Genomic DNA, 21,913 nt, shown 5'->3' on the forward strand with positions numbered 1-21,913 from the left:
CAATGAATGAAATATTTGTTCGAAATATCCATACAATGTATATGAAAGTTAAAACTTAAAAGTTTCAAGAATGTGCAGAACCACCCGAAACCAAGCTCTTGATGTGCAGCCTTTAAGATTATCATATAAATGTATTTCTCTGATGTTTTATTTTATTTTGTTTCAAAAAGAGGGTGTGTGATATTTTGAAGTAAAAATACTACACACAATTTTGCTAGTTATTTGTGTAGCTTTTTTTTTAAAAAAAAATAAAAGTACTTACTTTTGTGTATAAGAGGTTAAAAAAATATTACATCTATTGGTTAATTCTTAGAAATTCATAATGTAAATATGTTAAGAATTTTAGAAAAATCTTTTCGAAATTTAAGGTTTATTTTAGGTTTTATATTATTACCTTCATCAACCACTAATTAAATGAGTTTTTGTGCTGTAGAGAAGCGAAACAAAGTCTGCTTTATCAATTTAAAGCAAAATTTTGAAAAAAGCCCAAAATTTCCTAAGCAAAAAAGCGAAGCAGAAAAACCGAGTTTTTTTTCCAAAACAGACGGTTTTTTCCGAGCCCTTGCATCTCTACTTTCATTACATGTTTAGATACTACATATTATATTCCTTTACATGCACTCTGACACCGCCGTCCTATGCAGATTCGTTTTGCACATATTTTGGATCAAAGTTCCTTTTCCCTCATTTTTACACGCTCTTAACTTTGACAGAAATCGTCCATTTATCATCTGTCTCTATTAGCTTAAAAGATGTAATCGCAAGACGTTAAATACTCTGTTTTATTTCAATTTTTCCTCCGAAAGTTTATTCTGTACTAAGACAAAGTAGACCAATCAAACTTGTGTATCCCTCCTTCTTTTAAATTCTGACCCCAGTTTCCTTGAGGGTCATCCTTTCGCCGGCACTGCACTATATCCAAATGTGTATTAATGGAATATATATATATATATATATATATATATATATATTCAAAAATTTTCGGCTCCTCACAGCGTCGAAAGAAAGTACTTCAACACCCAGGTTTATCTATACCTTTTGTCTTATGTTGGTATCAGAAATCACTTCGAAAGCATTGTCAACTGTGCATAATAACACCCTACATAAAAGTAATGACTTTTTCTAGTAAATAGTAAAGTATATAATTAATCCGGAGTATCTGCATATTTTTCAAAGCACTCATCATCCACAGGAAATACATGATTTCCCCAGCGCTCTTGCCACGCTGCTAACAAATGATCCACTCTAGTTTCTGAGAAGTAAAGCCACCTACACAACTTTTGTGACCTGGTTCTAGGTTCCAAATCTCAAAGACAAATTTTAAAAAATCACGCATTGTTGAAGTAGGCTACACTATCCCAGTGTTAACGATAACGTAAAAGAAAAGGAAATCCGTTTATACAGCCTTTAATCTTCATTATAAACTTAGTGCTGTAGTCGATCTGGTCAAGTGACACTAATATTATTATATAATCCGTCAATTGTTAAGAAGAAAGAAGAGTGTAGTGTAGTGTAGTAGTATAGATAAATTAACACTATTAAGTGAATCTTCTCATGACTTCATGATTTTGTTAGTTGAATGGTTAGCACATACTTTATGGTATGCATGGTTTCAGGTTCGAATCGTAATCTAAACCATGTAGCTATTAGACTATAGGCTAAATAAACAATATATTGGTAATATGATTTCAAAGAGTGAATTATTATTATTTCTATTATGTGAAAAAAAATTGTCACCTAGCAAAGAATAATATTTCATTGTTGAACTTATTTTCAGGCCTTCGACTTAAATCCTGACTTGATACATGTTTTGAGATTAATTATTGCAAGTATTTTGGCGTTTCACTGGAGTGCTACATTGACATTTTTGGTTCCTTATTGGTTTGCAGATTTGCAAGATCCCAATTCAAAGTCGTGGATAATTTCTCACGGCTTACAAAATGAAACGAATCCATGGATCTTGTATATTTTTTCATTATTCAAAGCAGGGTCTGCTTTACTTCTTGCATCACGCGATGAACAAACATGGCAAACAATCGAAGACAAACTTGTGTGTATAATAGAAAACATATTTGGTGTTGTGCTATTTTCAGCATTTGTGGCTGAATTTACAGGCAGGTATATAAGAAGAAACGCTGCACGAACTAAATTCTATGCAGTCAAAGATGAACTATCAGAATACACAAAATACAAGCGTCTTCCTTCTGACGTTCGGAAGCGACTCCTGAGATATTATGACCATCGTTACTTCAAAGCATATTTCGATGAAAATCGTATATTTTCTACGATATCAACTGTTCTTCAAAACGAAGTCAAGCTCTTGAACTGCAAAAGACTCGTTGAAAACGTGCCATTTTTTCAGAATATTCCTCATGACGTATTGCTTCAAATCGTGTCCAGTTTAAAGTTTGAACTCTTTCTGCCAAATGATGTGATTTTAAGAGCTCGAACAATCGGGAATAATATGTATTTTTTAGCACATGGAACCGTTGCTGTTCTTACGTCTACAGGGAAGGAAATATGTCATCTTTATGATGGTTCGTATTTTGGTGAAATTGCGCTTGTGATGAAGGAGAAACGCATTGCTAGTGTTATAGCAATTGAGCCTTGTCACACTTACCGTTTAGATCGACAGGACTTCATTGCAGCCGTTAGAAATTATCCTGAATTATATCAAGTTATTGAAGAAACAGCTCTAAAACGACTAGAAAATACACTTGCATTCGAAGGCGCCACCAAACGAGTATTGCACGATTTTCTATCCAGATGAAAGCTAAGAAAGGTTTTACATACTTTCTCTTACAAAATGATTTCCTTGTACAATCAGTAACAAATGTTTTGTTTCATTAATTAAAATAACAATGTTCTAGTAATTGTATTTTCTGTTTTAATTTTAATGTTTAAATACCCTATTCTATCCTCTGAAGAACATTTTGATGGATGAAACAAAACAGTTGCTATTGATTACTCAGACAAAAAGATTTTATGGTAAGTTGAAACACATTATATGTTTATTTGTTTCATTTTATGTCTATTTGTTCCAGTCAGATATAAATGTAATCCAACATGTGTTGTTTATTTAATACAAACTATTAATGTCAACTAACTGGTTATGCGGTACATTTTTCTTTCCTTAAGATGTCTAGCAAACTAAGATTAATTCACATTGTAGTTTCAACTCTCTTTAAACTTGTTTGATACAAACATCTACCCGTAAGTATTCATAATGAAGTTTAAGATCGAAATGATCAAACGTCTAACACAATCCGAACTTATCACAACCGACGGCTCTCCTCATTCTCAAGCCTTCAATAGAAAGATAACCTGTTTCCCTCCTCTGTTTCTTCGTTAGTCATATAAGTTACATTAATTAAGTCAAAACAGTTTATCCCGGTAAGCTCCAATATACACCCACACCTTATGATTGTGTCACTCCCTTTGTGCTGCCAGAAACTATTTTTACTTTATCTACATGTGGTATCTGGTGCCAAGGCATTCACATGGTGTTTAACTGATACAAATTACAAGATGATAAACTTCCTACCATAATATATTCATCAAATCTCTAACCAATTTCGCTGATTATCAACATATTCATTCAGTAATGCATTGACACTATCTTCATGCTGAGAATTTTGTTTTTTTATAAAGCATTCCGTGCATTATAAGAGGATTAATAATATTCCGTAAACGCTTAATTGAGATTAGGTGATTTGGGTCCTAAGACAAAACTATGTAGCCTTCATGTCACTCAAATTATTTCTGAACAATACATTTAAGCGGCAGGGTGCGTTTTCCTGCTAAAAGATGCTACTGCCATGGAAGACACTGCAATGCATCTATGTGATATATGTAGTTGTTAGAGTAATGCTAACCATAATATTCTGGCTCATCAGTGTAACATATTATACAGAAGGAAAATCAATGGGAAGACAGAATGAGATAGAACACTGTGAACAGCTGATGATTCATTTCCAAACTCCACCATGTTGCCATTAATCTCGAACATTTCCCGAAAGACAAGTAGACTCGTCCAGACGTCACAAGTGCTTCACTTGTGGTGACAGGGGGGTGCGCTTGGGAGGAATGTCCTACGACTGTTAGCAGTCGAAATGAGAGCACGGTGAGAGTTAAGTGCAGCTGAAAGCGGTATGATCATTGAAGCCAATCAATCTAACTATTCAATACTTGAGATTTCCAGCAAGTTATAGATCCCACGTGTTACAGTGTGTGACGCAGTGGTGAAATGGGAACGTGAGTGAGTGATAGAACCCCGACTAGGAAAGCCACAAAAATCGTTTGACACAAACCAGTGATGTCTCAGATGCATAGTGAAAGCACACTGGCGAAAGTCGTTGGATACCGTAGCCACAGAGTTACGGTCTACATCTGGGAGTAATGCCAATACACATACAGGGTACTATTCATCCTGAGGTCTTCCATGGGTGAGCTCTAGCTCATAAACCAAAGACCACACAAATGAACGCACACTATCGATTACAATGGTGCAAAACACGACGCGAATGGATAGTGAAGAGCATCATGTAAAGAAACGAATCACGCAAAATGTGGAAATCCGACGGACATGTGTCAACCTGGCGCATGCTAGGTGTGTGTTACTTACCGGAGCGCATTGTTTCCACTGCGAAATTTGGTGGCGGAAGAATCATGGTGTGCGGGCCTACTTTTTACGGTCCGGACTGCGACCCCTGGTGTTAATGCCTAGAACTATGAATATCGACAACTATCAAGTAATCGTAAACGATTCTGCACTACTTGTTCTCTGGCTATAGTCCGGTGGCGGGATGTTTGTATTTCAACATGATTACGTCAACGTCCATAAATTATACGCTATTACAGAGTAGTTTGAGATGAAGGTTCAAGTGCTCAACTAGCCGGCCCAAAGCTCCGATCTCAACCTTATTAAACGTCTTGAGATGAGCTGGAACGTCGACTGAAGGCCCGGTAATCACCGTCGCACTGTTCGCTATGTTGCAGGGAGAATGGAGGACAATGTAATACATTTTTACTTTTGTTGTACATCTCTTTGGTGAAGCCTTGGTATAGCTCGCTATCACTACAAAATAGAAGCAATAAGTATTTTCATTAATCATAGTTAATTAAGTATAGACGGAGATAATGAGTTTAGTTACGTTAAGAATGAATCTTGAGGTATTATTTTAAAAAACATCTGGAACTACTTAAGAAAACAGTTTAATATTTTATACAGCATATGCACACTCATGAAAAAGCCTATCACAAACTTAAATAAATAAAAAAAGGAAGACAGATTACGAAACTTGGACAACACTGGTATAATACAGATTCAGAAGTAACTTATACATAGCAATGCATCTAAAATTACAAAGACAGAATCAGGGGTTTTGTTTAAAGACAAAACTTTTCGTAATGAGACACAACAGAAATATATAGGTAGTAGTATCTAGCAAATTCTGTTACTATATACAAATTACTAGTTGTTATATTGAACAACAAATACTTCATTTGGAGGATATTCCTTCAAACTTTCACGTTAATGTGGGAGACGTATTATTAAATATGGGAGACATATTTAAATAGTAGCAACTATAATAAATATGGTACAATATATGCATATAAAAGACAACTGACTCAACATACAACGCTGTTGTATTAGGTAGAATTGTACCAGCAATCAATCCACATATTCCACAACTGAAATGATGTTCGCATGTCAGAAGCGGAACAGATAACTTCGTTATGGAAATATCTTCATTTCTATGAGTCGTCAATCTAAACTTCGAGAGTAGACTGAAAATAAAAATATTACTCGTTAGAAAATTGAGAAGTTATAAAGCAACAAATAAACAAAACTTAGAAAAACATGCAAAAACCTACTTACTACCTGGACTAACGAAAAATTAAATCCAGATTTCTAATGTTGGATTGTTATGCACCATATTTACCACTGAATGGTACATTGTTAATACGTCGTTCTTCGAAGTTCTGTCACACCGTTACGCATCTGCAACTACGTTACAGTAGGACAAGGCATCGGATCGAAAAACAGGTAAGGAGATGGTATAGATGTGATAAAACTTTCTACGTGAGAGGAGATGTTGAAGAAACAGCTGGCAGTAATCGATGTTATTTAATATTTGAATACTTGAATAATCGAAATCTTTACATCATTTTATCATGATACTCAAGGACATGGAATAGACCTTCACGCTTATATTGACATTGAACAGGGTGTCTACTAAAATTCCAAAATGAAATTTCGTGACTTTTTCGTGACCTTTTCTTTACCAAATCATAAAATTTCCTAACATTTTCAAGAGCGAATTTGGGTACGAATTAGGCCGAATTTTCATCCATGTGATAGAAACTTACTTTGGTTGCGATTTGGTAGCGTCTAAAGCCGACAATAGACAATTTTGGTGATGAATTTTGACGTTTTATAGAACAAAACTTTCCAATCTCTGCTTACATTTGTAGAGTTAAAAAAAAAAAAAAAAAAAAAAAAAAAAAGAATCGTGACCCAAAAGCTAAATTTCGTGACTTTCATGGCCGTTTTCTGATTTCGTGACTTTTTCGTGACCGATAGACACCCTGTTGAAGCAGTGGATAACTTCACAAGTGCATTACTGTTCGGTTATTTTTAATGCTTCATTAAACTTTATGCTTGAGTATTCAAAAGGAAATGGGCTCAAGAAACTTAGCATGAATTGTTCATTTTACTATATATGTCAACTAATAAGGTGAAAGAAAATTTAGTTTAAAAAAAAAAAAAAAGAAAAAAAAAGAAAAGAAAAGAAAATTATAGCCTAAGCACAATTAGTTACTATTATCCAGTGTTCTTTATGCTAAGCAATCCAAATTAACAACTGTAATTATCCTGGGAAAATATTTTTAAGAAAATTAACTCTTCTATCAAAAAGTTGTGTACACTTTACATGCGAATCATACAAGAAGAACACAATTGGCACTAAATTGAGAGTCTATAGCGTTCAATTCTTATTATATGGTCCAGATAGACAAACTATCGGCATACTACGAACATTCTGAAAATTATGTAACATGGCAAAATTATAACTCCATTTGACTAACTCAGGCACTAATTAAATAAAATTAATGAAAAGAAACTGTAACCAAATCAGGCCGTTACAAGGTGAAGTTTATGTCTGCACTAACAGCAACACAGCTAATTAGTAATTTTTAATTTAAATGTGTACGAACGTATGGTGCAACTGACAAGCACTGATAATAGTTGATTGATTGATTGGTTAAGGTTTAATGGGGACGTCAGCATCACTGGTAATAATAAACGGAGATGAGTGCACCCACGAATACTAATGGTACCTAAGTAATCTTGTGACACATGTAAGGGTATAACAGTGGCGTTAGGACATATAAAACTTGCAAGAATAGTGTAGCACGCAGCAAACTCATCTTCCCACCAACTCTTTAAAAGAAGTAAAACCTCTATATTTCTGTAACCTTCATAATTAAAATAACGTGAGGCAAAGTATTCCATAGTGAAGGCACGTGTTTCTTTCCAATATACTTGGTATGTAGTCGTGATATCAACGTGTTATGGTAATAAATTTCAATTTTAAATAAGATTCATACTGTATGAGTTGGTGTACAGAAATTGTATTGATTAGCCAAAACGATAATCATCATCAAAATTAATTTTGTAATGGTTTGAAGAAAAAATTGACACAAAAGGAAACCTTCGTATATTCTAGTAAACACACGATTAAAGCCTTATCATTCTTAATTGTCACTTGTAATGTTCAAATTTTTTCAACAATTATTGGTTTCTTCAGAGGGAAACCAGAAGACTCGTTTTGACACATTGTTATCACGGAAGCTTAGAAATATTTCGTTATTTGGTTTAGCCTTCATCTGGAAACAGTCATATCATCCTTTGTTATATCATGATATTTTGTTATATCATCCTTTTCGCTCTCTCTAGTTTTCCTCCCGTCACACTTTTAGCATGTAACTCAGAATATAATTCTTTTTCAAACAATATCTTAATTATTGTATTTGCCAGTATATGAAACGCACTTTTCCTTTCTTTGGGAGTAAGTCCAAAACTGGAATGCGCTTTATACGCCGATACAGAGGTTTTGATTATTTCAATTTCAGTAAGTATATCCCAATTTTGTTTGTTTGATATGTTCCTTGTTTCCTTACAGCGCGCAACAGCATTGAGCTACGTACAGATCAACACATATGCGCTACAGACATTCTCGTGATTCTACGTTTACTTGAGCACTGCTAACTCAGCTTGTTTCTTACTAAAATATCACTTTATATAATTAATTACAGAGCGCGCTCGTTAGTTCAACATTCGATACTTCAACAAACCCAGTAGTTCAACAGCTTAAGTGTTTTCCTGGCGCACAGGGCCCCCTCTACAGTTCAACAGTTTTGCAGCCACTATGTTCGGTAGTTCAACATTTGGCAAAATGACTAGCAGATTGCTCTGTACTTCAATGGTTTTGAGGTTCAGCCGCCCAGCAGTTCAACGCACTGTTGACAAACAGACCTGACGGAAGGCCCTAATACAGCATTGTACTGTAGATGTAAACAAATCCCCTCTCTTCTCCCCTTTATTTCACCGCCGAGCCGGACGACGCGACGCAAGCGAACAATTTAAAGTGTGCATTGTTGAATTTCTTTGTTTAAACTGTACTGTATATGATTTTGATTGAAAAATGTGATTCTCAATTTGATTTAAATTTTTACCAGTAAATGTGTTTTTAAGTACAGTACATACAGTAATGCTGTTTTATTACGTATTTACACTCAGTCTAACCTTCCCCATGTTTTTTACAAATATATCCAGTAGTTCCACATTTCTTGTAGTTCAACACCTTGCTAGCCCCATAAGTGTTGAACTACCGAGCGCACCCTGTAATTTCATATTATATTAATGGTTACTTTTATTTTATATATATATATTAGGGTGGTCCAAAAACATATGAAAAAAACTAGTTTTGAATTCACTAATGGGTCACTTGTTATTTTATTCCTACCGGTCACATGTATTCATGAGGAAAAAATCACCAATGTAGGACAATATTTAGAGGTTGCTCAATCTTGCACAATATTTAACCGCTTAACTTAAAACCACGAATATATTCGTGAAAGGAAAAAAAGATCTGAATGTGATTATAAATTGAAATGACAATTCCTTACGTTGCGCTCTATGCATCTGAATACATGGGTGTCCGCTAGGTGTGGGTAACGTTCATTTAGTTAGTTTTGGCTAGTATTTTGTGTTGGAGGCCATTACTTACAAAAAAAGTGATGGAACTAAAATAGCATATCTACCTTGTTTATTTATTATTTGGAAAAAATTTATTTGTCCGCTCTTTCTCTGTGAAATAATGGTATTTTTTTGCAAAAAGAATACAATAATTCGCAATTGATTGAATGGAATATTTACTTATAGCGTAAATTTAACCTTTATTTTCATTTAACTAATACCTGCATTATGTTTTTGCAATTATTAGTTCTACAATGTCTTTAAAGAAACCATCGACAAGATCTTCCAGTAATGCCTGGCTTTTGGGAAAACCAGAGCCCACAATTGCAGGAGCTGGTCTACCAACGAAACTTCAGGTGCTCAGAAAATTCATGTACCATCACATGGAAGAGAAGCTTGTTCAATACCGAAGTGCCGAACTTACAATGTAGGCTCTGGTTCCATTCTGGCTCAAAGCAAATGCGCCGATGACAGATAAGCGCTATGCCGTAAAGAAACTAATAAAGCTTTATGAGGAATATAGGGCTTTGAAAAAGAATCGAATGAAAGACTATCCTTCTTATAGGATGAAAGAGGACATTTTTCGGGGAGATCTGGATGATGTCTTTGATATTTCACGGAAAGATATCCTGTAGCTCATGAAGAACGAAAGGACAAAAGCTTCTTGGTGCAACAGTTGGAAGATCCACGTTCATCGAGTTTCGGACCGGTCGACAGGAAAATGGCTTACCTGCAGAAAAGGAAAAGGATGCGTTCCGACGCAGAAAAAGCACGCAGGAGAAAGTAAAATGTCAGATTGTAGAAAACATCAACACATACGAGCTGTTAGAACCCACTTCGAGCTCATCAGGCATATCAGAATCATCGGATGAGGATGTAGTGTTCAGTAAGTACAGGGAAGCATCAAATAGCCAGAAAGTGTCACTTCCTTCTAAACGACGTAAAACTGTGATCAGTCATGATGTATAGATCGCTCTCGACCGTGCCAATATCAGTGACAGAAGTGCAACATTGGTGATGGCAACTGTGGTTCAATCTCTCGGTCACTCACTCGACGAAGTTGCTGTTTCTCGAAGTACTATCCGCCGCAAAAGGAGCTCAACAAGAGAAGCTATGTGCACCAAAGAACAGGCTAGTTTTTCATCTGATCGTCCTTTGATTCTTCATTGGGACGGAAAACTCCTGCCAAACACTGTCCAAGGAGCTGAGAAAGTTGATAGGGTAGCTATTCTTATTACAGATCCCTCGAAAGGAGAGGAAAAGATTCTAGGAGTTCCCGTGGTTGCTTCTGGAACCGGAGTTGCCCAGGCCAATGCATGTTTAAAGCTTGTTGATGATTGGTCTCTGAGGAACAAAATTAGAGGTCTAGTCTTCAACACAACTGCCTCAAATACAGGATTGCAGTCTGGAGCATGTGTTTGATAGAAAAATCTTTGGGTAGGACTGATCTGGATTGCTTGTAGACACCATGTGCTAGAAGTTGTCTTGTCTGCAGTATTCAAAACCTGCACCAGCTTTGGGACCAGCAGTGGGCCTAAAATTGGTTTATTCAAACGATTCCAGCAGAACTGGGGTTCATTAGATCATAATACATTTGAAAGCGCACCTGACTGTATTTTCCTTGAAGGTACAGCTGACCTTAGGAGTGAGATGGTTGAGTATTACAAGAAGACCGTCGAGAAAAAGCAACGAAGAGATTATTATAACGAAGTCATGCTGTATAACAACTGTCAAATTCCGCAGTCCTGGAGGTATGCACCATGCAAGATGGATGTCCAAAGCCATATATACAATAAAGATCTTCCTCTTTCGCAGAGTGAGATAAAAGAGCTTCAAGGATTAAGTCTGTTCGTTGCCCTCATCTATGGACGCTACTGGAATGAGGCAAATATGTCACATAGAGCACCGCTCAATGGCCTCAACTTCTTGCGTTAGCTGGAAGAATATCATAACGAAAAATTTAAGAATACAGCATTTGCAGCGATGAATAGGCATTTATGGTATCTGTCTGAATACCTAATTCCTCTTTCACTTTTTGATCCCCGCGTGTCAGATTCAACAAAGCAAGCGATAGCTAACAATATGGTAGTCAAACCTGAAAAGAAGAAAGATATGAGAAGAGCAGATGGAAACAATTTCATGACGGCAGCTCAACTGGAATCCTATGCTACGAGGCGCTCCACCATATTCTTCAATGTACATCTGAACGATGGTGAAGAACAGGCAAAATCTTTCCTTCAAGAAGATCCTTTGTCTTGGATAACAAATGAAGTATACCAAAAAATAAATACAAGTGTTGGAAACCTGACTCTTGTAAATGATTGTGCTGAAGGAGTTGTTGCCCTTATTCAAGCTTACAACAGTTCTATAACGAAAGATGAGGCCCAGAAACAATATTTGGTTCGTGTTGTTGCTCTACACCGTAAGAAAATCGAAGACTTTTAAGAAGGCTACACTAAAAAAATATTAAATTATGAACAAAAACATTTTTAGATGTGATTTAATAACGAACAGATGCAGTATGAAAGTGGATATGGAATGATATAATATTATTACGTTGTAACGAATATTACCTAGTTACACTCATGTCCAAAATTATTATCGCATGTCTATAAATATGTTGTTGTAGGAATATAATTTGATAACGAATTCGCCCGGTATTTCTTATAATGTTAGTATGTGTATAATCGGCAAAGACATGTGTGTCGAAAATTTCATGTCAAAAGAGCAGTAAATAAGAACAATAAAACGAAAATAAAACTTTCTTGTCCATTTGCAAACATTTTGTTTTACTAATTATAATTTTCGTATTTATAATTCTTTTCCTGTGAAATTTACCACAAATATTCATTTCCCGATTATACACATAGTATCAGTATTAAAAGTACCCTGCAAAATCATTATCAAATTATATTCTTACAAGAAGATAGTTATAGATATGCGACAATCATTTTGGACATGAGTGTACATTAAAAACTATTAACTTTGAGCGAGTACTTAAACATATAATAGAGCCTTAATATTTTGCAGTTTTGTTTGTTGACGTCATAGGAATAAAAGAATGAATGACCCAGATTAAAATTCGTAAGTTGATTTTTTTTGGACCACCCTAATATATATATATATATATATATATATATATATATATATATATATATATATATATATATATATATATATTCCTCGCCAAAGTTAGCAACACTGCTGTTACTTATCGATATTGGCATCTCTCGGAAGGAGAAAAGCATAATAACACCTCACAAGTACACACAGTTGATCGTTTATTGCTCTATAAGTAAGCGTAGTGAAAAGTGTGTTCGTCCAGCATAGAAACAGAGGAAAGCAAAGAGCTGAGAAGTGTGGTTCAGTTTTTGGTGGATAAGGGTGTTGGAACATGCGAAAGACAATTTAATAAATATCAAAGAATGAAAAATGAAACCAGGCTGGGATGGAACTCAGGTCTCCGGCCTACCGTGCCAGTGCACTTATTACTACGTTACACAATGACTTCCCTATACTAGCCATTCATTTGTACAGATGGTGATCAGAAAAATGGGAACACCTGGACGAAATTGCAACTTACCAGATTAATATGGTGTCGGGCCACCTTTCGCCTTCAGAACAGCCTTGATGCGACGTGGGATGGAGGCATAGAGGTCGTGAATGGTAGCAAGTTGAATTTTATACCATTCCTCGTGCAGGGCATCGGCCAGTTCTGTGAGAGAGGATGGAGGTGGAAATCGTCGCCGGAGTCGTGTTTCCAAGACGGACCACAGATGTTCAATTATGTTGAGATCTGGGGATTGGGCGGGCCAGGGAAGGTGTTGAACTTCATCCCGATGTTCCTCAAACCACGCTGCAACAACGCCAGCTGTGTGAATGGATGCATTATCATCCTGGAAGATGGCGTCATTGTCCGGGAACAACATCCGGACCATAGGATGCAAGTGGACTCCTAAAATTGCGACATAATCGTTGGCAGTGATTCGTCCGCTAAGTGTGACCACAGGACCAAATGAAAACCATGATATTGCGGCCCACAACATCACCGAGCCGCCGCCATGTTTCACAGTTGGGCGGAGACACTGCAGATCATAAGCTTCTTTGGGCGTTCTCCACACATAAACACGGCCCGTGGTTCGTAATAGGGTGAAGGATGACTCATCCGACCATATCACACGTTTCCAGTCCTCAACGGTCCAAGTTGCATGGTCGCGGCACCATTTGCGCGTGCGAAAGTGTTATGGTCCCTGATGAGCGGTTTGGCCCGTGCAACACGACCCCGTAAGTTCATGTCATGTAATTCGCGGCGGACTGTGATTGTCGAAACAGGGTGTGGGACGTGCTGATTGAGTTCCTCCGTCACTTGCTCCGCAGTGGCACGACGGTTGTGCGTGACAATGCGCTTTAATACCCGGCGTGACCTGTCACTCATGATTTTCTTCCGCCCACTGTTCCGCTTCCCCGATGTGGTTTTCCCGTGTGTTGTGTAGGCCGTCATCACCTTCGACAATGTCCCACGCGACACACCTAACACAGTAGCCACTGCCGTCACACTCCCTCCACATAACCGCGCACCAACAATTTGCCCTCTTTGAAAATCTGAGAGGTCTCCCATTTTACACTACCTCCGTCTGCTGCAGCCACTGGACACTGCTGTTCCACTGCGCCTGACGTAGTATGGAGACCGACCTAACACACCACCACCTGCGGTCCGGAGCTGCGGGCGCCACGACACCACTGCCAACCCATAAATCTGACGTGTTGCCAACTACAGGTGTTTCCATTTTTCTGATCACCATCTGTAACTTTCAGATCAGTGTTCAGCCATCCAGAATGTGTCACAACTTACCTGTTGTGACTGGACAAACTAGTATCTATATATTAATGAACATCTACAACGGTTGACTTACATTTATGGACGAGTAATAGAAAAAAACAAATATTGGTTACAATTTGTTTATTTATTTGTTTTCTAGTCGATGCAAGTACCTTTAGTGTGTGCTTCACGTGTAAAGTCAAATCGAACTTACTTGCTGAGTCCCCCATGATAAATAATCTTGCTTAGTGGCAGCTTGATACTCTTCTACCAATTCTTGTACTACTTCTCGAGAATGGTCCAATTCTAACAAACTATCTCGAAACATTGCTTCCTTGCGGAACTGTTCGAGGAAAGCTTCACGCTTCCGCAATTTATCATACTGACGAAGTGCTCGCTCGAACAGCTATTGAAGAAATAAAAAATAACAATTATAATATAAAGATATTCATGAAAATACTCCTTAGTACAACTAATACAATATATCTATATTGAAGGAGCTCCCTTGTGGCTATATGGTTCGCGTGTGTTCTGATTGGAAGACCCGGGTTCGATTCCCCGCGACAGTTTATGTGATTTGGATCCCACCTTATGCTGTATGTCTATGTCTCATATTGCCTCGGTCCTGAAAGGAAGCTGCACCCCGATGCAACCTCTCACAAGCAACACATGAATAATGAAAATAGAAAAATGAAATATTCGAGAAGAGAATACAACTGTCATATGTAAGCGAACATCGGAGTACAGTTATGCTTGAAAATTAGACTTCATTATACGGACTTCACGGTGAGCTGTTAACATCAAGATTCACTGATTGTTTATTTGGAAATGAAGATAACATAACGTCAATACTTGAAAACCAAACCTAATACTTAAGAAAAAACAGTCAGTATTTCGAAAAGTGTTTACAGCAGCGAAACAAAATACTCTGTATTTTCCAGCTAGTGAATTATGGCATCATAAACGAGGATAACGAATTTATCTATGGCAACTTACGTCTACAAAACAGTGATTACAATTTTTATACCATTGTTATTTGTTGTAATAATGACTACTTTTAAGTATTTTAATTTGTATTAATTCAAAATCTTGTCTATATATACATAGTATATCTGGTAAACAATAACGACGCCAAATTTTCTTTCAAAGCAATGGAAAATATTAGAAACGCATTTGCAGTAAGTTTATATTCTTCCTATTCATTCAAATTCTGTAATTCTTACGTAAATGTACCACAATTCTTGGTACATTTTTCTTCTTTTATTGGTTCTTTCATTTCGAATATTCAAGAAGTTGTTAAATATCAATTAGGATTAAGGCTACTGACTGCCACAGAAAACATGCAGCATGTGACACATTTGTAATTCATTTGTGTTAGACTTTCTTCTCTTCCTTATCTGCTACAAACTTTGCTCACTTTACTTGCTTATTTTCCTTGTACGCGGTAGAAGGTTGTATGGAAGCAAATTTAACGAACAACACTACATATACTGTTTTCTTGCAACAATACGGCATATTGAAAGATACCCATATCCTAATTTTCTGCAGGTAGTTGACAGGAACTATTGAGACTATTTTGGGTGACCATGTCCATTAACCCTTTTAAATTGTGATGGCATAACACCTGTGCCATGGCGTCGACCTTCGGAATTTGCTTTATAAGTCTCTAGTAAAGCGTTTTAGACCGGGTTTTTTGTATTCATTCAAATATGGAAGCATCATAGAACATAGTTTATGGGCATTTTGCAGCCTCACGTGCTCTATCTGGGGGCTGTGACGTCACAAACATGGATGATGGCTTTTAAAAAAAAGGTATATTTGAGAAGTTTTTTTTCAAAAAATCTCTGACACATTACTATTTACCCTAGAATCATGGTTTGTACCTCGTTGGTTTCGTTATGAGACAGGCTTTCGAAATGTACCACTCAAATTTCCCTATCGTGTACCAAAAGCGGGAAAATCTTGTCCAAAATGGAAAAAGGGGATTTTTTAAAGAAAAAATTCCCTTTTCTCCATTTTTCTCTTCACAGGTACATGATAGCGAAATTTGAGTGGTACCATTTGAAAGGCTGCCTTACGCTGAAGAAAATGAGGTATGACTCATGTTGCTAGAGTCAACAGACGTGTGTCAAAAAAATCTCGATTTCTTTATTTTTTCATTTTTTTACACATTTTTAGTCAATTACTTTAGTAAAGTATCTACAGTATTATCACAATTTATTCTAAAGTCATGATACGTACCTCGTTTTCTTTGGCATGAACCAGTCTTTCAAACGGAACCACTCGCATGTCTCTAGCATGTACCATAGTGGAGAAAATTCGCATAAAAGGGAAATTTTTGTCAAAAACTCTCCTTTTTCCCGATTTTGGGCCCCTCTGGCCGGCCCCTGTGTCAACCCACAGAGCCCCAAAAAATCTCAAACATACTACATACTATGTGTAATAACTACGAAGTTTCAATGTTATATCTTGAAAATAAGAGAGGGAAAAATATTGCCCCATGTGCAAACAGTACCAGCTTTCCCTATGTGAGCAATGGATAACCCATTTTGCACATGGGGCAATATTTTTTTCTCTTATTTTTCAAGATACAACATTGAACTTCGTACAGTTATTACACATAGTATGTAGTATGTTTGAGATTTTCTGGAGCTCTGTGGGTTGACACAGGGGCCAGCCAGAGGGGCCCAAAATCGGGAGAAAAGGGATTTTTTAACAAAAATTTCCCTTTTTCGCGAATTATCTCAACTATGGTACACGCTAGAGACATGCGAGTGGTACCGTTTAAAAGACTGATTTTGGCCAAACAAAACGGTGTATCAATCATGTATCTACGATAATTAGGGATGAGTCAGGAATTTTTTATATAAAAATGGGTTATCCATTGCTCACATAAGGAAAGCTGATATTGTTTGCACATGGGGCAATATTTTTTTCATCTCTTATTTTTCAAGATATAACATTGTAACTTCGTATAGTTATTACACATAGTATGTAGTAGGGATGGCCGGATCCGAAGATCCGGATCTGCTTGGGTCCGGATCTCGGATCTGGATCCGAAATCCGGATCTCCGATCTTGATTCTTATCCAAACCCACATCCCACCCAAATTGTGATAAACTTCAATATCTAAAATTCGCCGAAAGTAATTTCAAGAAATCCTGACAGTGAAGAAGAAAACAGAAAATTAAGACGAATATTGAGAAGTCTATTTGTCTCCTTCATTCTACACTAAAGAGCAAATGCTTGCCTTACTAAAAAAAAAAATCTGATTTGATCCGGATGAGAGTTCGAATGTCGAATCTAGGTCCACCCGGTTGCAGGACCGAGATGAAATACACACACATTTATATTTGAAACCGGAATACAAAACTCGAATATTTAAAATTCCTCAATACACCTATTTCATTGACAGTTAAGAAAACAAACAGTTAAGACAAGTACTGACTAGTTTTTACATATATTTATCTTGCTCAGTCTGCTCTAAATATCAGATATATACCTTACAATTAGATTTAATAATTATTTAGTAAATCACAATACGAGCACCGAGAATAAACTATGAATTTTGGTGCCCCTTATCTAGATTTGAAATTTCGGATTCATATATAGAATCAGGCTGAAAGACAAATATTTCAGATCTGGAAACCGAAACATGTGCTAGTACCAAGATCGTAGCCGTTCGTACCTAGGTAATGCGAGCGTAAGGCACTTGCACTAATTCCGCATGTACTTTGGGTAACACGAGAAACTAAAAACAGATAAATATTCTTTTTCAGGGGGCAAAGTCGCGCTTTAACATTACTTTTCATGAGTGTTGTGTTCAAATACGAAAACTGTAATGGCGACATGTTTGAAATAAAGGCCTTTTCTTTTTTAGTAATAAAGTTAGGTACTTTCACATTGAGGAAATATTAGCAAAGCACATTCCACTAATTAGAGTGCTGGTTCTTATGGAAGCTTTCACACTGAACCGAAGATTTCCTCATGTGGGTATCGGATTGCCACAATTCACCTTGCTGAAAGACGTGGTTTATCAGGTCGGCCAAGATTGTTTTGGACTTAGCCTGTAGACTCCTTCTGGTCTCAATTATTCCCATATAACAAGACTAACCATATATAAAGTTGGTTCGAAATGATTTAAAATATCACTAATTGGCCTTAAGGGGATTATCGCGATTTAAATATTCGTAAATCAGAAGAGATGTGAAAGTTAAGCGTTAAAATAAATCCGATAATTTCTAATGCAACCTAATGATAGCAATAAAACTCCTTATGTAACATTTTCAAAGCTAAGATTAACAGTTATCTTCTTGAAGAGGGTTTACGGCAACATAGAATATTATAAATCCAATTATCATAAGTAGTACCTTTGACAGCCCCGCATTTCACATCACCATCGCCCTTCATCCTGACAAGTTGGCAATTCACTTACCCACAATGACTTTTCAGGCGTTCCAGTGACATCAATATCTCAGTTTGGGTTTGGGATCATGCTTCGGTGAACCTTGACTATCACCATCAGCAGCTATTAGAGAATTAGAACTTATTTCTGATTAGATAATGTGGGTAACTATAACTTTTCGTCTATAGAAGACGGAGAGTGCATGGTATTATCGCAGGAAATATTTGATACATAAGACTTAGATTGCCAGTATTTAGGAGCAACTTTTAAAATAATCAGTTACTTTAAATGTGCTACGGATTAGCCGAGAAAACCCGACAGCCATAGTCGAGTGGTCTGCGGCATTAGGCTGTGGGTCGTTTGATGTGAATGTCTTGGACTCAAATCACGCTTCGGGCATAGGTGTTTTTAACTGCCCTCGTTTGCTTCTATGTCTGTGTGGTGTCATAATGGTTACAGTGTAATCCGTGCAAAGCGTTCAACAGGTTAAATAATCTGATAAAAAGCTGTTATCTTTTTATATGCAAAAACAGTGGTTAGCGCGTGACTTCGGTGCCCGTGGTCATGGGTTCAATTTCCGGAGAGGCACTCAACAATTTCGATGTTGACCCAGCATCGTGAGGACAATTGGGGAATTATCTTAAGTAAGAGGTAGCGGACTCCAGGTCTGCATTAGGGAGAAAGCCGGCATTAGGGACTTCAGGTGTCGATGCGTTGACTACACATCCCCACTTTGAACGTAAGCCCGCTGGTAGGAACCAAAGGGCTGTCGTGCCAAGAATTTAGTTTGTTTTAATTATCATAAATGCCTTTTTTATTATTAAATTTTATGCAATATTTCCTTTTCAACCAGTTTGCGAAACTCAGAGCTAGCTACTTGTTTTCTTTTTAATTCATGTTCATAGTTAGCACAACTAATCACTAAGGAAAAACAATCTTTTCAATAAAATTGGCCTCGCGTCTTTCATAGCTCTAAGTTTAGTTATTTTTAGCTTTTTTTTTTTTTTTTTTTTTTTTTAAGTTGAAGGGCGGTTTATCATTTTCCCCTCGCTTTCCGTATTTTTATTTCTAGTTTTACCTATGTCTCTTTGCACGGACATTGCGCCTATACGCACGTGCTTAGTGTTTTCGTTTACAAAAGCGGGCCATTTTCCTGCCACTACAGAAAGTAAGAGTGTCCTGTATCAGAGAAATATTAATTGACGTATGTAAGTGAATATATTTGTGATGAAGTCATAATTATTCAGTTTTTGCATCGTACATAGTTTCCTCATCCTCATTAATCTCTTCACCCCCGCTTCCTCAATTCCAGTTCTAGTATTCTTTCTTGATGAGGGACTGATGTCTCATGTAGGCTTATTAACTATAACATCAGCAATAAAGAAAGTAGAGTTTAACTTGCACTAATTTTAAAACATTACGTTAATTAAATAATAATAATAATAATAATAATACGGAGCGAGCTCAGGCTACTTGTTAGGATTCTTGCTTCGCAATTGAATAATACCGGGTTCGAATTCGGAGACCAGCTATTCTGACTGAGGATTTTCCAGGGTTGTTCCTCAGTTATACTGGGCAAATGCTAGGTTAGTACCTTGATCTAAGTCTCTAGGGACCTTCCTTTCATTCCTTTTCCAATGTTTTCATCTGTTGATTGCTACAGTGTAAAGTAGCCTCTGAGGATGTATCTGGTAGCTTATAGTAAATAAACAATAACGACGTAATATATCTTCACGAAACGTGTGGGTTAATTTAACTACAGCCTTACAGTCCCAATAGATAGCTAAAGTTTTAATATCTATTTCCTGACTTTTAAATACTATTTTGATATTGTTTCAGCTTTCAATTTTCACATTATGTTCCCACCGAGAATTGAACCTGAGATCACACGAACAAATGCGAACATGCTAAATATTTTTGAACACTTTAATATACAAAACACAAAACGCTTTAATGATACGATGCATGGGTATGTTTTGGTTACGTCCTGCAATGTATGATTAAAGATACCTGGCGGGTGAAGAAAAAATAACAGAAATCTCTTTTATATTTACTCCTTCAACAAACTCCCGACCTCAGAAGGGCAAGCCATAAGTTAGGTAATAAAGTCATACAACTAACACAACCATATCGCTCTCCTGAAATTCTCGTGTGTATGTTTAAAAATCTACTGTTGTTCCACGCCAACCAGTCTATATTTTTTGTTGTATATACCTTCGAAGTGAAAGATATTCATTATTACATTTGTTGATGGTTGGACTCTAGTGAGTCAGAAAGTATTATTAATAAAGAGTTTGATTTGTCTAGTATTTCTGCGATTAGAAGGGCCTTATCTAAAAGATATTTCATTTGTATATGAGAAAATAAAGTTTATTTTCTACGAATAAAATAAATATTTTCAATGTGAAGCTAACATTAAGTTTTGAAGGGGAGCTAAACAGAAGAATTTGTTACCATTTACATCAGTTTTCAGACAGTTCACTATATCCGAAATGGGAAGAAGGCAAACTTGGAAACATTTTACTAAAGAGACTTCGACAGAAAGTGCAACATGTAAATACTGCAAGGTTAAAATAAAATAAAGAACAAAAGTAGTACAAATGTGTTATGGGAACATTTAAAAGCACAGCAACCTACTATATTAGTGAATCCGAAAACAGTTTCGACGAATTTTAGATATTCAATTTTATCATCACAATTTCAGATGTAGGTTTGGATACGAATCAAGATCTGAGATTGAAATTTCGGATCCAGATCCGAGATCCGAATTTCGGATCCAAATCCGAGATCCGGATCTGGATCTCACTGGATCCGGGATATCCGGATCCGAAAATTTTTGGCCATCCCTAGTAAGGTGTGATTCAGCATAAGTGTCGCGAAATTGTAATCAAGATAGAAAGCGCCATACTCACGATAAACTATTTATTCTTTCTTGCACGAACAGAAGGTACAAAACGCTGCAAGAAAATGTTACAACTTGGTTGACATGGGTCCATGCCTGTAGGTCTCCACCAGCTTGCTGCGGAACCTAATGAACAGCCTTTTTCCGGACCTTTCTGCCACTCGCTTGGAAATGGTTAACCACACGCGCTTGAAACCATTCAAATTCTTTGGAGGCGTCTTCCTTTTCTTGTATTCAGCCTTGCATAGTGCCCAATATCTTTCGATAGGTCGATTTTGGGGCACATTTGGGGGGGGGGTGTTAATGTTTTTGGGAACGAAGTTGATGTTGTTGTCCTCTAAAAGCTTGGTCACTGTACCTGCATAATGTGAAGTTGCCAGGTCTGGCCAAAATAATACATTACCCATGGTCCTCTTCTTCCCCAAAAATGGCAACAGCCGTTTCTTGATGCACTCTTCTCTATATATATATCCTGGTTCATGGTACCGGTGGTAATGAATGGTTCGGACACATCACCGTCTTCAG

The 21,913-nt window shown here is 36.9% G+C and overlaps 2 protein-coding genes across 3 annotated transcripts in view; one reads left to right on the forward strand and one right to left on the reverse strand.

Annotated features, from left to right (window-relative positions):
• Positions 1 to 3,145, forward strand: part of LOC145671147 (potassium/sodium hyperpolarization-activated cyclic nucleotide-gated channel 2-like) — a 169,344-nt gene extending 166,199 nt beyond the window's left edge. For both annotated transcript variants that reach the window (XM_081739968.1, XM_081739969.1), the window contains one exon: positions 1,778 to 3,145. In XM_081739968.1, the coding sequence (XP_081596094.1) occupies positions 1,778 to 2,770 (993 nt within the window). In that variant the 3' untranslated portion in view covers positions 2,771 to 3,145. The remainder of the gene's footprint in view (positions 1 to 1,777) is intronic.
• A 488-nt stretch (positions 3,146 to 3,633) lies between these two features.
• LOC145671148 (tubulin gamma-1 chain) overlaps positions 3,634 to 21,913 on the reverse strand; it is a 90,889-nt gene continuing 72,609 nt past the window's right edge. Inside the window, exons 10-11 of the mRNA XM_081739971.1 lie at positions 14,296 to 14,487; positions 3,634 to 5,790 (exon numbers count right to left, since the gene is read on the reverse strand). Of these exons, the coding sequence (XP_081596097.1) occupies positions 5,773 to 5,790; positions 14,296 to 14,487 (210 nt within the window). The 3' untranslated portion in view covers positions 3,634 to 5,772. The remainder of the gene's footprint in view (positions 5,791 to 14,295; positions 14,488 to 21,913) is intronic.

Source organism: Thermobia domestica, chromosome 15 (assembly GCF_964235325.1).
Source record: "Thermobia domestica chromosome 15, izTheDome1.hap1.1, whole genome shotgun sequence".
NCBI lineage: Eukaryota > Metazoa > Arthropoda > Insecta > Zygentoma > Lepismatidae > Thermobia > Thermobia domestica.